The following is a 16,745-nucleotide window of genomic DNA, read 5'->3' as shown; positions in this document are numbered from 1 at the left end:
TGTTTTTTAAGGTTTTTATATCCATATATATATATATATATTTATATTATAATGGTTTTAAATATATAGGGATATATTATAATGGTTTTAAAGGCTTATATATACATATATATATTATAATGTTTTTTAATATATATGGATATATTATAATTGTTGTAAAGGCTTTTTAAAGTGTTTTAGTTTTATATATATATATATATATTATAATGGTTTTAAATATATAGGGATACTGTATATTATAATGGTTTTAAAGGCTTTTTAAAGTATTTTAATTCTAGGTATTTATGAATATATATATATATATAAAACCCTATAAAAAACTGCTGAGCTGTGATATACATTACATTATGAAGTCATATGTTAGTAAATACATATAGTTCATCTTTATATTGTAGTTCATATCTCTGTGACTTGTTGGCCAACATGTTGGTCTCAGTGTCTCTGAGATGAGCTCAAATCCTCCAACTGATCTCACTCCTGCTAATAATAACAACAACAGCAACAACATAGTAGTTTCTAAGGTGTTTTATTTGATGTATTACAATGTGTACGATGTCATCAGGTAAACATTTGCCATGTAGCTGATCATCTGATTGGTTGAACCTCTCCATCACACACAGTGTTTTTATTACAGCCGTCCGGCTCTGGACTAAATACACCCGACCGCGGGCGTCTCCCACCGCGGCCCCGTCGCTACGCATGCTAACATCACGGCTCCTACATGTTAAGAGATAATATCAAAGGCGAAACAGGAACAGTCTATTCCAGAGAAATGCAATTACAGTTCAGTACAGCAAAGGTTAGAGGTCAAGCAACGTACTACAGCGTACGCAAATACACAGTTTATGAAGTTCAGAAGGCCTTAAAACCATCTGCTCAGAGACGTGAGGAGGATGAGGAGGATGAGGAGGATGAGGAGGATGCATGCAGTTTGGCTCAAATGCTCCGCTTGTAATCTTTGGAACAGTTTTTTTTTAAACGATATTTGGTTTTCATGTCATTTGAAGCTGGAGCATCGATTCGGCCCCTCCCTCCTTCTCTTGGTGAATAACTTTGGATGTTCGGAGTGACATGCAGGAAGTGGTCCTCCGGTGGCTTCAGGGAGAAGACGTTTCCGGTAGTTGTGTCACCTTCGGTCATCTCTATGAGTTTTGTGTAATAAACATGTAGGATGTGAAGCTATATTTCAATTTCATCGTTATTCTCTTTAAATTCTTTTTATTCCAATTTCACAAGTGAGTGTTAAAGAAAGTAAACATCTGGTGCTATTCAAGATCACAATTAAAAAACATGACTCTGGAGAACTATAGACGTAACAGTATTGATGAAGCATGAGAAGTAACGGCTGCTCCACTAGTTTTTCTTTTTACAATCCAAAAAAAAAAAGCCCCCAAAAGGTTTATTTTGTATTTTGATTTTGGCACAGTCGATATCTATATATCTATATCTATATATTTAGCACCACTAACGTTCTGCCGAGCAGTTTGTTTGTCGTTGTATCTCCAGCTGGAGGAGGAGGAGGAGGATACTCTCGGCGTGAGAGCGTCGAGAGAGGAAGAAGAGCGCCCCTCCAGGAGATGAAGGCGACCTGCTCCCACTCCTCACGTTGGTCTGGATGTCGTGAAGAGTCACGCACAGCAGGGGGCGGATCACCCCTTTGTTTCTTCCTCCCTTTGATCGCTTCTCTTGTCGTCGTCCCTCGCTGCTCTCGGTCGGTTACTCGGTCCCCAGGTGGTTTACGTACGCTAAGCCGTCACGCAGCTTGTGCGAGGCGGCGCTTCCTGGGTTGTCGTGATGCTGTCAGTACGACCGCTCTCGTGCCGCGTGGAGATTAAACGAAAGTCGACCGGTCCGATGTGAGCTCGCTCTGATTATCTGGTGGGGTGATGCATTTTTTCCCAAAAAACAAACAACATCTTGTCCGCCTCCAGAACACATGTTGCTCTCTAACAACAGTCCTTTTTTTCTTTTTCTGCCTCCTGTAACTTCAAAGCACATGTGTTTTAAGACTTAGCGGTCTTAAACTTCTCATCGTAGAAACAATACACAACAAAGTGCTCAAAAGACTCACAGACTTCTCACACACACGGGAAAAACACAAAAAATAGCAAAAGAAGTCAAATCAATGGTTTCCCTCCAGTACCGTCGGCCTCGGCCGAAGCTTTTAAGAGTCATTTCCTCGCGTAGTTCTACGGAACACCGCCCGGTGGACGTCAGCCGTACTGCAGCCTCGGCCTTCAGGCCCTCAGGGTGGGGGCCATCGGCGGGTGGCAGTCCAGCTCCCCCCTCAGCTCCAGGGGCCCCGGCAGCCTCAGGCCCGTCTTCTGGTCCACGCACCAGCACTTCCCCCGCAGCCCGTCACGCGCCGGGTGGCACTGAGGAGATGAAACACACTTTAGATACTTTGTATACTTTATATACTTTATATATAACGGCTTCTTCAACTACAGGTTCAAATATTAAAGTTGCTGCAAGAAATATATTTGTATTAACAAATACTGTGAGTGAAAAGTTGCCCATAATAATAAACCCAGACACTTATCATGTGTGTATATATATATATATATGTATATATATATATATATATATATATATGCACATGATATGATATATATACATATGTATATATACAGGACTGTCTCAGAAAATTAGAATATTGTGATGAAGTTCTTTATTTTCTGTAATGCAATTAAAAAAACAAAAATGTCATGCATTCTGGATTCATTACAAATCAACTGAAATATTGCAAGCCTTTTATTCTTTTAATATTGCTGATTATGGCTTACAGCTTAAGAAAACTCAAATATCCTATCTCTAAATATTAGAATATCATGAAAAAGTATACTAGTAGGGTATTAAACAAATCACTTGAATTGTCTAATTAACTCGAAACACCTGCAAGGGTTTCCTGAGCCTTGACAAACACTCAGGTGTTATAAATCTTTTTTTTTACTTGGTCTGAGGAAATATTAAAATTTTATGAGATAGGATTTTAGAGTTTTCTTAAGCTGTAAGCCATAATCAGCAATATTAAAAGAATAAAAGGCTTGCAATATTTCAGTTGATTTGTAATGAATCCAGAATGCATGACATTTTTGTTTTTTTAATTGCATTACAGAAAATAAAGAACTTTATCACAATATTCTAATTTTCTGAGACAGTCCTGTATACATATATATATATATATTTATGTATATATATATATGTGGGTGTTTATATATATATGTATATTTATGTATATATATATATATGTACATATGTATATGTATATATATATATGTACATATATATATATATATATATATATATATATATATATATATACACACACATATATATATACATATATATATATGTATATATATATATGCACAGAAACATGCCTTAATGGAAACTACACCAGATGTTAAGTAATTAAATGATTGTACTCGAGAACGTCAGATTCCTTCTGCCTTTAAGAGTTTATTGATTTATTGATTTATTGATTCTTTGTGTCCATAAACCCCCGAAGACGAGTTAACGACCCCCCCTCCCCCCCCCCCTCGCCGAGCGGCGTCATCACAGCGCGAGGGGAACAGTAAACAGATGTTCAGATGTTCCTCTGAGACGTTTCACAACCAGAGCGACCCGAGGCTCTTCACCCCCCCCCCCCCCCCCCCACAGCTATGATCTGGGCTCTGATTCTCTCTCTCTCTTATCTGAGCTCTGATTCTCTCTCTCTTATCTGAGCTGTGATTTTCTCTCTCTCTCTCTTATCTGAGCTGTGATTTTCTCTCTCTCTCTTATCTGAGCTCTGATTCTCTCTCTCTCTCTTATCTGAGCTCTGATTCTCTCTCTCTTATCTGAGCTCTGATTCTCTCTCTCTCTCTTATCTGAGCTCTGATTCTCTCTCTCTTATCTGAGCTGTGATTTTCTCTCTCTCTTATCTGAGCTCTGATTCTCTCTCTCTCTCTCTCTCTTATCTGAGCTCTGATTCTCTCTCTCTCTCTCTCTTATCTGAGCTCTGATTCTCTCTCTCTCTTATCTGAGCTCTGATTCTCTCTCTCTCTTATCTGAGCTCTGATTCTCTCTCTCTCTTATCTGAGCTGTTGATTCTCTCTCTCTCTCTCTCTTATCTGAGCTCTGATTCTCTCTCTCTCTTATCTGAGCTCTGATTCTCTCTCTCTCTTATCTGAGCTGTTGATTCTCTCTCTCTCTCTCTCTCTTATCTGAGCTCTGATTCTCTCTCTCTCTTATCTGAGCTCTGATTCTCTGAGCTCTGATTCTCTCTCTCTTATCTGAGCTCTGATTCTCTCTCTCTCTTATCTGAGCTGTGATTCTCTCTCTCTCTTCATCCTCACAGCAACACGGTGATGGTCGTGACACTTTGCACAACAACGGGAAAAAAAATCACTTTTCATGTGAGATTAGGAAAATAAAAGCGCGGCACACGAGAGTTGATCTTTAGCTAATAAATGAGAAGAGGGCGTCGCTCCGAGGCCGGCGGTGTGTGTGTACACACACACACACACACACACACACACACACATAGAGACACACACACAACCACATCGCTGGAAGGAACTGATTGAAACGGCTTTATTATTTGAATTGGATTAATAATGGAGACCAACAGGTCACATGACCCACAGGGTGTTGTAGTGACTCCATGGAGCTCCGGACAAGTGTGTATGGGTGAGTGAGTGTGTGTGTGTGTGCATGTGTCTCTGTGTCTGTGTGTGTCTCTGTGTGTGTGTGCATGTGTCTCTGTGTGTGTGTCTGTGTGTGTGTGTCTGTGTGTGTGTGTCTGTGTGTGTGTGTCTCTGTGTGTGTGTCTCTGTGTCTGTGTGTGTGTCTCTGTGTGTCTCTGTGTGTGTCTCTGTGTGTGTGTGTACCTGCTTGGAGTGGAAGTCCCCGCTCTTGTCACAGTTGGGGATGGGGATGGTGAAGAGGTCGTCGTGCGTCCGGCTGTTGGACGCCAGGCGGTCCAGAGCTCGCTGCAGCTCGGCCCGACACGGAGCCTGGAGACGGAGAACAGAGCTGAGGTTCTGCTGACGGAGAATGTTTACACAAGAGAACCAACAAGACAGAGGACAGGCCTGAGGTTCTGCTGACGGAGAACGTTTACACAAGAGAACCAACTTTTATTATGTCGACTCTTCAGAATGAGATGAAGAGGTTTGGGTCGAATGTTAAAACTCAACCACGATAAGATGTGTTGGTGCTTTAGTGAAGAGAACAGTGGAGGGGCCAAGTGGAACCACATATGGTTCTTCAGAGTGATGCCATAGAAGAACTATTTCTGGTTCCATGAAGAACCTTTGAAACCAGGGTTCTCTAAAGAACCATTTCCTTAAAGAGTTCTTCAAAGAACCTATTAAGGTGTCTCACAGAACCTTAAAACATGGTTCTTTAAGGCACCATTTCTGGTTCCTCAAAGAACCTTCAAAATATGGTTCATGAAGGCACATTTTCTGGTTCCACAAAGAACCTTCAGAAAAAAAGGTTCTTTAAGGCACCATTTATGGTTCCACGAAGAACCTTTCAAATCAGGGTTCTGTTAAGAACCATCTCCTTAAAGAGTTCTTCAAAGAACCTTCAAAACATGGTTCTTTAAGGCACCTTCTCCAGAATGGTTCCTCAGTAGGTGATGGTTCTTCGTTGAACCACAAATCCTTTTAAAGAACCATTTGAGAACCTTTATTGTTCCGTGTGTGGATCAACTCCTCATCACACAGGTTTGCATGTTCCTCCATTGTTCCCACATTGTTCCCCCATTGTTCCCCCATTTCCCCCCTATTGTTCCCCCATTTTCCCCCTATTGTTCCTCTATTGTTCCCCCATTGTTCCTCTATTGTTCCCCTATTGTTCCTCCATTGTTCCCCCATTGTTCCCCCATTGTTCCTCCATTGTTCCTCTATTGTTCCTCTATTGTTCCTCTATTGTTCCCCCATTGTTCCTCTATTGTTCCCCCATTGTTCCCCCATTGTTCCTCTATTGTTCCTCTATTGTTCCCCATTGTTCCCCCATTGTTCCTCTATTGTTCCCCCATTGTTCCTCTATTGTTCCTCTATTGTTCCCCAAGTGTTCCTCTATTGTTCCCCCATTGTTCCTCTATTGTTCCTCTATTGTTCCCCCATTGTCCCCCCATTGTTCCTCCATTGTTCCTCTATTGTTCCCCCATTGTTCCCCCAGTGTTCCTCTATTGTTCCTCTATTGTTCCTCCATTGTTCCTCCATTGTTCCCCCATTGTCCCCCATTGTTCCTCTATTGTTCCCCTATTGTTCCCCCATTGTTCCTCCATTGTTCCCCCATTGTTCCTCTATTGTTCCCCCATTGTTCCTCTATTGTTCCTCTATTGTTCCCCAAGTGTTCCTCTATTGTTCCCCCATTGTTCCTCTATTGTTCCTCTATTGTTCCCCCATTGTCCCCCCATTGTTCCTCCATTGTTCCTCTATTGTTCCCCCATTGTTCCCCCAGTGTTCCTCTATTGTTCCTCCATTGTTCCTCCATTGTTCCCCCATTGTCCCCCATTGTTCCTCTATTGTTCCCCTATTGTTCCCCCATTGTTCCTCTATTGTTCCCCCATTGTTCCTCTATTGTTCCTCTATTGTTCCCCCATTGTCCCCCCATTGTTCCTCCATTGTTCCTCTATTGTTCCCCCATTGTTCCCCCAGTGTTCCTCTATTGTTCCTCTATTGTTCCTCCATTGTTCCTCCATTGTTCCCCCATTGTCCCCCATTGTTCCTCTATTGTTCCCCTATTGTTCCCCCATTGTTCCTCCATTGTTCCTCTATTGTTCCCCCATTGTTCCCCCATTGTTCCTCTATTGTTCCCCCATTGTTCCTCTATTGTTCCTCTATTGTTCCCCCATTGTCCCCCCATTGTTCCTCCATTGTTCCTCTATTGTTCCCCCATTGTTCCCCCATTGTTCCTCCATTGTTCCTCTATTGTTCCCCCATTGTTCCTCCATTGTTCCCCCATTGTTCCTCCATTGTTCCTCTATTGTTCCCCCATTGTTCCCCCATTGTTCCCCCATTGTTCCTCCATTGTTCCTCCCTGTGTGTGTGCAGCTCAGAGCCTCATGACTCATGACTCCATGTCGTCAATCTGGAAGATTCCTTTGAATCTGGAGCCAACAGCTTTCTCAGAAAGTCTTAAAGCCTAAAACATGAAGTGGTATTAATAATCCTCACGTCACGTTCCTGGGGGACATTACGCGGCGCCTGGTGCCGATTATCACGTGTTTACGACTCCGCCCCCCCCCCTCCCCCCATCAACGTGCACCTGGATTTCATTTCGCCGAGTCGGCAATTAAATGTTACGGCCTGTAAATAACTAATTTGTACATTTACAACCTGCCGGTTCCGCTCGTGGCTCCGGGGCCAGAGGAGGAGCCGTAACGCCAAACACCTGCGGGATGGGGGGGGGGGGGGAGGTCGGGTTCTCTCACCAGCGCCGCCTTGGTCTCCTCCCTGGCCGTGTTGCTCCTCTGATTGGTGGATTTGGACGGATGCCTCGCCAGCGTCTTCTGGATGCAGCGCTTGTCCTGCGGGCTGCAGCGGATGTTGCTGTTGTTGGGGTGGTCGGGGACGAGCTCGTCCTGCCGCTCCATCGCTAGACGGATGAGGGGAAAGAGGTTTAGTCCCTCAGACGGCGAGGCGTCATCTCGCATAAACATAAACACTTTGTCAAACACATTTATTATCACGTTTTAATTCTAGGAGCATCATTGTCTGGGGAACTTCAATTATCTGAAGTCAATTCCCAGACATGCTCATACCTCTGCCTTCATCAATATATTTTGTTTCTTTAAATAAATAATAAAATGAATTTAAAAAAAGTTCTCACACACACACACATGTACACATGCATTCTTATTTCTTTTTATTTCTTTTCATTTTTATTTATTTATTTATTATTGTTTTATTTTATTTTGTAATTATTTTGTTTAATTTTTAATTTTTCTCAATACTCTGACTTTATGATGTTTTGTCCATTGTTTCGTCGTTCCCTCGGTGTTAAGTCGATGTATTGTCTTTTTTCTTATAATAAAATAATTTTAAAGAAATGTTTTAAAGGACGAGGAGTCAGACTTTTAGTTCCTCAGACAACGAGGCGTCATCTTGCATAAACATGAACATAAACATAAACATGAACATAAACACTTTGTCAAACACATTTATTATCACGTTTTAATTCTATCAGCATCATTTTCTGGGAACCTCCATTGTCTGAATGATCTGATGGTGAGATGTGGGCTAAGAGGAGGCCTGAGGGCCCGGAGCTCTGGGGGTCACCTGAACCTGGGCTCCGTGTCTTTCTAAAGCCGTGAAGCTGGAGGGAGAAGCCGCGGCCCGGCAGGCGGCAGCTGCTTCCTCAGGAAACACGCCCTCCTCTTCCTCCTCCCTCTTCCTCCTCCACAACGAGCCACATGGAGGACGCTCGCGGGCCTTTGCTCCGTCGCGCGTGGCCTCGGCTGGATGGGAAACAGCGGTTCCCCTGCGGCTCGTAGAACCCGGCAGTGACGGCGTTTTACAGATTCAAAGCACTTTTGAACTGTTTGGGCCGGAGCTCCGGGTCACGAGGTCGCCGCCAGGCAGCCGGTAAACCGCTCCTCCTCCTCCTCCTCCTCCTCTTGTGCAACGTGCATCCTTCACTCACGTCTGCAAAGCGTGAAGGAAACATGCACACGACCCGACCTCTGAGCTCCTGCTGTGTGGACCCAGGGTATCCATCCTGAGACCTGTGTGGCGACGGCAGTTGGAAGGGGACACGTCTCTCTGACCTTCGTCCACAGTCGTCTCGTCTTCGTCGAACCGTCTCTCGGTCGTCTTTAATCTTTTTTTTGCTCGTCAGCATTTTTGTTCCTTCCCTCAGAGCCGTTTCCTTTGTTGCGAGCGGTTCCCTCGGAGCCTGAAGGGCTCTGGAAGTGGGTCAGGGGTGGCATGTCCTGTTTGCTACCACTGCTGTTTCCTCTGGAGGAAGCTGCAGCTTCTCGTGTGCTTTCCATCGGGCCGCGCTCGGCTTTTGAAGTTTCTCACAGAGATCAAAGCCCCGAGCCGAAGCGGCGCGATGCGCTGCAGGTGCAGAGCCAAGATAAAGACGGACGCTCGTGTTCTCGGTTGAATATTCGTGGTCACACCAGCAGCGTCCTCCGGCCCGTCATGGAGTCTTCTGGCTCTGTGTTTGTCTTCTTCTGACCAGTGGGATTAAATCCCAGTTTGTGGCTTCGAGGCAGAACGTCTAAACCTTGGAGACAAAAGTCCTCCTCGGATAAATATTTAGTTCTGCTCGGCCCGGTTGGCAGAGTGCTCTCTGAAGGTTTACACTTCCTCTGGCTGCTCCTAACCAAACAAGAGCCTGAGACGCCAGAACAACGGCCCCGCCCCTCTGGAGACCTGAGGTCTGTTACCGGGCGGAGGAGGAAACTTCACCTCTTTGGCTGCTGCAAGAGAAGCTCCTTTACCACCAGGGTTCTATTGTCCACCACCAGGGTTCTATTGTCTACCACCAGGCTTCTATTGTCTACCACCAGGGTTCTGTTGTCCACCACCAGGGTTCTATTGTCCACCACCAGGGTTCTATTGTCCACCACCAGGGTTCTGTTGTCCACCACCAGGGTTCTATTGTCCACCACCAGGGTTCTATTGTCTAACACCAGGGTTCTATTGTTCACCACCAGGGTTCTATTGTCTACCACCAGGGTTCTGTTGTCCACCACCAGGGTTCTATTGTTTACCACCAGGGTTCTATTGTCCACCACCAGGGTTCTGTTGTCTACCACCAGGGTTCTATTGTCCACCACCAGGGTTCTACTGTCTACCACCAGGGTTATATTGTCCACCACCCGGGTTCTATTGTCTACCACCAGGGTTCTATTGTCCACCACCAGGGTTCTATTGTCTACCACCAGGGTTCTATTGTCTACCACCAGGGTTCTATTGTTTACCACCAGGGTTCTATTGTCTACCACCATGGTTCTACTGTCTACCACCAGGGTTCTATTGTCTACCACCAGGGTTCTATTGTCCACCACCAGGGTTCTATTGTCTACCACCAGGGTTCTATTGTCCACCACCAGGGTTCTATTGTCTACCACCAGGGTTCTACTGTCTACCACCAGGGTTCTATTGTCCACCACCAGGGTTCTATTGTCCACCACCAGGGTTCTATTGTCTACCACCAGGGTTCTGTTGTCCACCACCAGGGTTCTATTGTCCACCACCAGGGTTCTATTGTCTACCACCAGGGTTCTATTGTCCACCACCAGGGTTCTGTTGTCCACCACCAGGGTTCTATTGTCCACCACCAGGGTTCTGTTGTCCACCACCAGGGTTCTATTGTCCACCACCAGGGTTCTATTGTCCACCACCCGGGTTCTATTGTCTACCACCAGGGTTCTGTTGTCCACCACCAGGGTTCTATTGTCCACCACCAGGGTTCTATTGTCTACCACCAGGGTTCTATTGTCCACCACCAGGGTTCTATTGTCTACCACCAGGGTTCTGTTGTCCACCACCAGGGTTCTATTGTCTACCACCAGGGTTCTATTGCCTACCACCAGGGTTCTATTGTTTACCACCAGGGTTCTATTGTCTACCACCAGGGTTCTACTGTCTACCACCAGGGTTCTATTGTTTACCACCAGGGTTCTATTGTCCACCACCAGGGTTCTATTTTCTACCACCAGGGTTCTATTGTCCACCACCAGGGTTCTATTGTCCACCACCAGGGTTCTATTGTCTACCACCAGGGTTCTATTGTCCACCACCAGGGTTCTATTGTTTACCACCAGGGTTCTATTGTCTACCACCAGGGTTCTATTTTCAACCACCAGGGTTCTATTGTTTACCACCAGGGTTCTATTGTCCACCACCAGGGTTCTATTGTCTACCACCAGGGTTCTATTGTCCACCACCAGGGTTCTATTGTCCACCACCGGGGTTCTATTGTCCACCACCAGGGTTCTATTGTCTACCACCAGGGTTATATTGTCCACCACCAGGGTTCTATTGTCCACCACCAGGGTTCTATTGTCTACCACCAGGGTTCTATTGTTTACCACCAGGGTTCTATTGTCCACCACCAGGGTTCTATTGTCTACCACCAGGGTTCTATTGTCCACCACCAGGGTTCTATTGTCTACCACCAGGGTTCTATTGTCCACCACCAGGGTTCTATTGTCTACCACCAGGGTTCTATTGTCCACCACCAGGGTTCTATTGTCCACCACCAGGGTTCTATTGTCTACCACCAGGGTTCTATTGTGGTTTACAGTGAATGTACTTTGAATGTCTGTCGTGTTATTGTGGTTACTAGATTGAGATCCATCTACCCATCTATCCATCTATCCATCCATCTATCCATCTATTCATCCATCTATCCATCCATCTATCCATCCATCTATCCATCCATCCATCTATCCATCTATCCATCTATCCATCCATCTATCCATCTACCCATCTATCCATCTACCCATCTATCCATCCATCTATCCATCTCCCCATCTATCCATCTATCCATCCATCCATCTATCCATCTATCCATCTACCCATCTATCCATCTATCCATCCATCCATCTATCCATCTATCCATCTATCCATCCATCTATCCATCTACCCATCTATCCATCCATCTATCCATCTCCCCATCTATCCATCTATCCATCCATCCATCTATCCATCTACCCATTTATCCATATATCCATCCATCCATCTATCCATCTATCCATCCATCTATCCATCTACCCATCTATCCATCCATCCATCCATCTACCCATCTATCCATCCATCTATCCATCTATCCATCCATCTATCCATCCATCTATCCATCCATCCATCTATCCATCTATCTATCCATCTACCCATCTATCCATCCATCTATCCATCTACCCATCTATCCATCCATCCATCCATCCATCCATCTATCCATCCATCCATCTATCCATCTATCTATCCATCCATCCATCAAGATGGGGTGCTGCGTGAACATTTATGTGAAATAAAATGAACTTGTTTGATTTTAGCAAATGGCTGCAATGAGCACTAATCTTGGCCTTCATCACTTGTTGATGCTCTTCTTCTTCATGCTCTTCTTCTTCACGTGTAGGAGCAGAGACCGTGCAGCTGCAGTGAACTGGCTCATCTATTCTGAGTGACATCATTAACTTATTGCTCTTGTTTTAATACATGCACAGCATCAGGCTCTTGAGAGGAAGTTATTAAGCCGACAGTGTGTCTACGGGCCAACGTATGACATGTAATCTTTATGTGTAATGTAACAGTTACGATAAATAGACTTGGTAATTTAAAAAATCCCCATTAATCCAGGTATTGACTTTATTTCTGCATTGTTTTTATGTCCTTAAATCTCCAGTTCACGAGGATTAACTGTCCTCTTTGGCTTACGTCTCATGGCAAAGTCTGATGTTGTTTATGCATCCCTCAACCCCGAAACGAGAAGAGTCATCACAGTTAATCCACACGAGAGCCCCAGCTGAACAAATGTGCTGCACACCCCAAAGAAAGCAAACACACAACATTCAGGGGACATCTGCTGAGCGAGGTTTGGGGGCAAAGCTTTCAGAAGAATACGTCCACATCTCAAAAATGCAGCTCCCCGAACGCTCCGAGAGGAGACCTCCTCGTGGGGGAGGGAACGAACTGAGATCTGGGTTAGCATGCTGCTTTCATAAAGAGCCGCGTGCGTCACGGGGAACCGGGCGTCGCTGGACCCGGTCCGGCTCCGTCGACAGCTTCATCCACGCCGCTCCTCTGGAGCCCGGAGACGGTTTCATATCTCACATCTGCATGGCGTTGTGAATAATACGAGGGAATAATAATAATAATACTCAGGAATGCAGGCGCGGAGGCCAGCGCACGCACGGCCATTGATTCCAAGTATTGAGACGGAGAGGGGCTTTCAAACAATGGGATTATCGGGATGCAATGACGCTTGTTGTTGCTATGCAAATTAGCTTCAGGGTTGATGCATTTTTAAAGGGAAAAACACAGTTTAACCCTAACTCTAACCCTTTGCTACTTCTTTCATGAGCAGAAAGGCAGCCTTAAAATAAAGTATGCAGCATAAATAAATGTGATATTAGTGTATGTTATTCCAGGTATTGAGATGGAGAGGGGCTTTCAAAGAATGGGATTATCAGGATGCAATAACGCAGCATAAATGTGATATAAGTGCATGTTGCATGATGTCCATGCAGAGCCGGACACCCTAAATCTCCTCCAATGGGCTACAGAGATCTGCCTCTATCCTCGGGTCCTTTTTTTATTATCATGAATTCTCCAAAACCCTCTTCTATTTTTATCGAGCGTGCTCCCTGTTGCCGGGAGCAGCGTCAGACATTCAGGAGATGCACCCCCGTGTTTAATAATGCATCAGGACGGCGAATGAGCCACAAAGGAAATCTCCACCTCGGCTCCTCCACGCCTCTCTGATCGAGATTCACACGGAACATTCTGACACGGCGGTTCTCCAGAACCGGGCCTTACGAGGACCGGACCTTAAAAGGAACGGGCCTTACAAGGACCGGGCCTTACAAGGACTGGGCCTTACAAGGACCATGCCTTACAAGGACCGGGCCTTACAAGGACCATGCCTTACGAGGACCGGGCCTTACGAGGACCGGGCCTTACAAGGACCATGCCTTGCGAGGACCGGGCCTTAAAAGGACCGGGCCTTATGAGGACCGGGCCTTACGAGGACCATGCATTACAAGGACTGGGCCTTACAAGGACCGGGCCTTACAAGGACCATGCCTTACAAAAACCGGGCCTTACGAGGACCGGGCCTTACAAGGACCAGGCCTTACGAGGACCGGGTCTTACAAGGACCATGTCTTACAAGGACCGGGCCTTACGAGGACCATGCGTTACAAGGACCGGGCCTTACGAGGACCATGCATTACAAGGACCGGGCCTTACGAGGACCGGGCCTTACAAGGACCAGGCCTTACGAGGACCGGGTCTTACAAGGACCGGGCCTTACAAGGACCATGCCTTACAAGGACCGGGCCTTACAAGGACCGGGCCTTACAAGGACCATGCCTTACAAGGACCATGTCTTACAAGGACCGGGCCTTACAAGGACCATGCCTTACAAGGACCGGGCCTTACAAGGACCGGGCCTTACAAGGACCATGTCTTACAAGGACCATGTCTTACAAGGACCGGGCCTTACGAGGACAGGGCCTTACAAGGACCGGGCCTTACAAGGACCGGGCCTTACAAGGACCATGCCTGACAAGGACCATGTCTTACAAGGACCATGCCTTACAAATACCGGGCCTTACAAGGAGCGGGCCTTACGAGGACCGGGCCTTACAAGGACCAGGCCTTACGAGGACCGGGTCTTACAAGAACCATGTCTTACAAGGACCGGGCCTTACGAGGACCATGCGTTACAAGGACCGGGCCTTACGAGGACCGGGCCTTAAAAGGACCGGGCCTTATGAGGACCGGGCCTTATGAGGACCGGGCCTTACGAGGACCGGGCCTTATGAGGACCAGGCCTAACAAAACTTATAAACTCTACACAAAGTCTTCCATCGATGCCGTCCATCCCCCGAGGAGAGACTCTTGAGACTCTACCCGGTGCGCTACGAGCAGCTGATTGGACGACGCAGCATTAGAGAGCAGAACTAAAGAAGATCCTGACTGACGGACCGGTGGAGGCGGGCCCTGTGAGGGTTTCAGTCCTCTGTGTGCCGGCCTGACCTCCGCTGGCCCCGCACACACAGAGCAGGAGGCTCTCGTTTCAGCTCTGGCAGCGATGAGTGGCGATGAGCTCATCCTCACCAAGGGGCTGGACGTGGTGGCGAAGCGCTCCGAGGCTTGTTGGGGGGGCGGGGGAACAGATGCTACAATGAAGATGAGAGTCCTGGGCCTTACGAGGACCGGGCCTTACAAGGACCATGCCTTACGAGGACCGGGCCTTACAAGGACCATGCCTTACAAGGACCGGGCCTTACAAGGACTGGGCCTTACAAGGACCATGCCTTACAAGGACCGGGCCTTACAAGGACCATGCCTAACGAGGACCAGGCCTTACGAGGACCGGGCCTTACAAGGACCATGCCTTATGAGGACCGGGCCTTACAAGGACCGGGCCTTACAAGGACCATGCCTTACAAGGACCGGGCCTTACAAGGACTGGGCCTTACAAGGACTGGGCCTTACAAGGACCGGGCCTTACAAGGACCATGTCTTACAAGGACCGGGCCTTACAAGGACTGGGCCTTACAAGGACCGGGCCTTACAAGGACAGGGCCTTACAAGGACCATGCCTTACAAGGACCGGGCCTTACGAGGACCGGGCCTTACAAGGACCAGGCCTTACGAGGACCGGGTCTTACAAGGACCATGTCTTACAAGGACCGGGCCTTACGAGGACCATGCGTTACAAGGACCGGGCCTTACGAGGACCATGCGTTACAAGGACCGGGCCTTACGAGGACCGGGCCTTACAAGGACCAGGCCTTACGAGTACCGGGTCTTACAAGGACCGGGCCTTACAAGGACCATGCCTTACAAGGACCGGGCCTTACAAGGACCGGGCCTTACAAGGACCATGCCTTACAAGGACCATGTCTTACAAGGACCGGGCCTTACGAGGACCGGGCCTTACAAGGACCGGGCCTTACAAGGACCATGCCTTACAAGGACCGGGCCTTACAAGGACCGGTCCTTACAAGGACCATGTCTTACAAGGACCGGGCCTTACGAGGACCATGTCTTACAAGGACCATGCCTTACAAATACCGGGCCTTACAAGGACCGGGCCTTAGAAGGACCAGGCCTTACGAGGACCGGGTCTTACAAGGACCGGGCCTTACAAGGACCGGGCCTTACAAGGACCATGCCTTACAAGGACCGGGCCTTACGAGGACCGGGCCTTACAAGGACCAGGCCTTACGAGGACCGGGTCTTACAAGGACCATGTCTTACAAGGACCGGGCCTTACGAGGACCATGTCTTACAAGGACCGGGCCTTACAAGGACCGGGCCTTAGAAGGACCAGGCCTTACGAGGACCGGGTCTTACAAGGACCGGGCCTTACAAGGACCGGGCCTTACAAGGACCATGCCTTACAAGGACCGGGCCTTACGAGGACCGGGCCTTACAAGGACCAGGCCTTATGAGGACCGGGCCTTACAAGGACCATGCCTTACAAGGACCATGTCTTACAAGGACCGAGCCTTACAAGGACCATGCCTTATGAGGACCGGGCCTTACAAGGACCGGGCCTTACAAGGACCATGCCTTACAAGGACCGGGCCTTACAAGGACCATGCCTTACAAGGACCATGCCTTACAAATACCGGGCCTTACAAGGACCGGGCCTTAGAAGGACCAGGCCTTACGAGGACCGGGTCTTACAAGGACCGGGCCTTACAAGGACCATGGCTTACAAGGACCGGGCCTTACGAGGACCGGGCCTTACAAGGACCAGGCCTTACGAGGACCGGGCCTTACAAGGACCATGCCTTACAAGGACCATGCCTTACAAGGACCATGTCTTACAAGGACCGAGCCTTACAAGGACCATGTCTTACAAGGACCGGGCCTTACGAGGACCGGGCCTTACAAGGACCGGGCCTTACAAGGACCATGCCTGACAAGGACCATGTCTTACAAGGACCGGGCCTTACGAGGACCGGGCCTTACAAGGACCGGGCCTTACAAGGACCATGCCTGACAAGGACCATGTCTTACAAGGACCGGGCCTTACGAGGACCGGGCCTTACA

The 16,745-nt window shown here is 47.5% G+C and overlaps 1 protein-coding gene across 1 annotated transcript in view; it reads right to left on the bottom strand.

Annotated features, from left to right (window-relative positions):
* Window positions 1-510: 510 nt before the first annotated feature.
* LOC130189841 (insulin-like growth factor-binding protein 4) overlaps window positions 511-16,745 on the bottom strand; it is a 20,303-nt gene continuing 4,068 nt past the window's right edge. The window contains exons 2-4 of the mRNA XM_056408802.1: window positions 7,433-7,596; window positions 4,875-5,000; window positions 511-2,375 (exon numbers count right to left, since the gene is read on the bottom strand). Of these exons, the coding sequence (XP_056264777.1) occupies window positions 2,238-2,375; window positions 4,875-5,000; window positions 7,433-7,596 (428 nt within the window). The 3' untranslated portion in view covers window positions 511-2,237. The remainder of the gene's footprint in view (window positions 2,376-4,874; window positions 5,001-7,432; window positions 7,597-16,745) is intronic.

The sequence above is a fragment of the Pseudoliparis swirei genome, chromosome 24 (genome assembly GCF_029220125.1).
Source record: "Pseudoliparis swirei isolate HS2019 ecotype Mariana Trench chromosome 24, NWPU_hadal_v1, whole genome shotgun sequence".
Classification (NCBI taxonomy): Eukaryota; Metazoa; Chordata; class Actinopteri; order Perciformes; family Liparidae; genus Pseudoliparis; species Pseudoliparis swirei.
The sequence above is the reverse complement of the archived record's forward strand: the minus strand, read 5'-3'. Positions and strand labels throughout refer to the sequence as shown.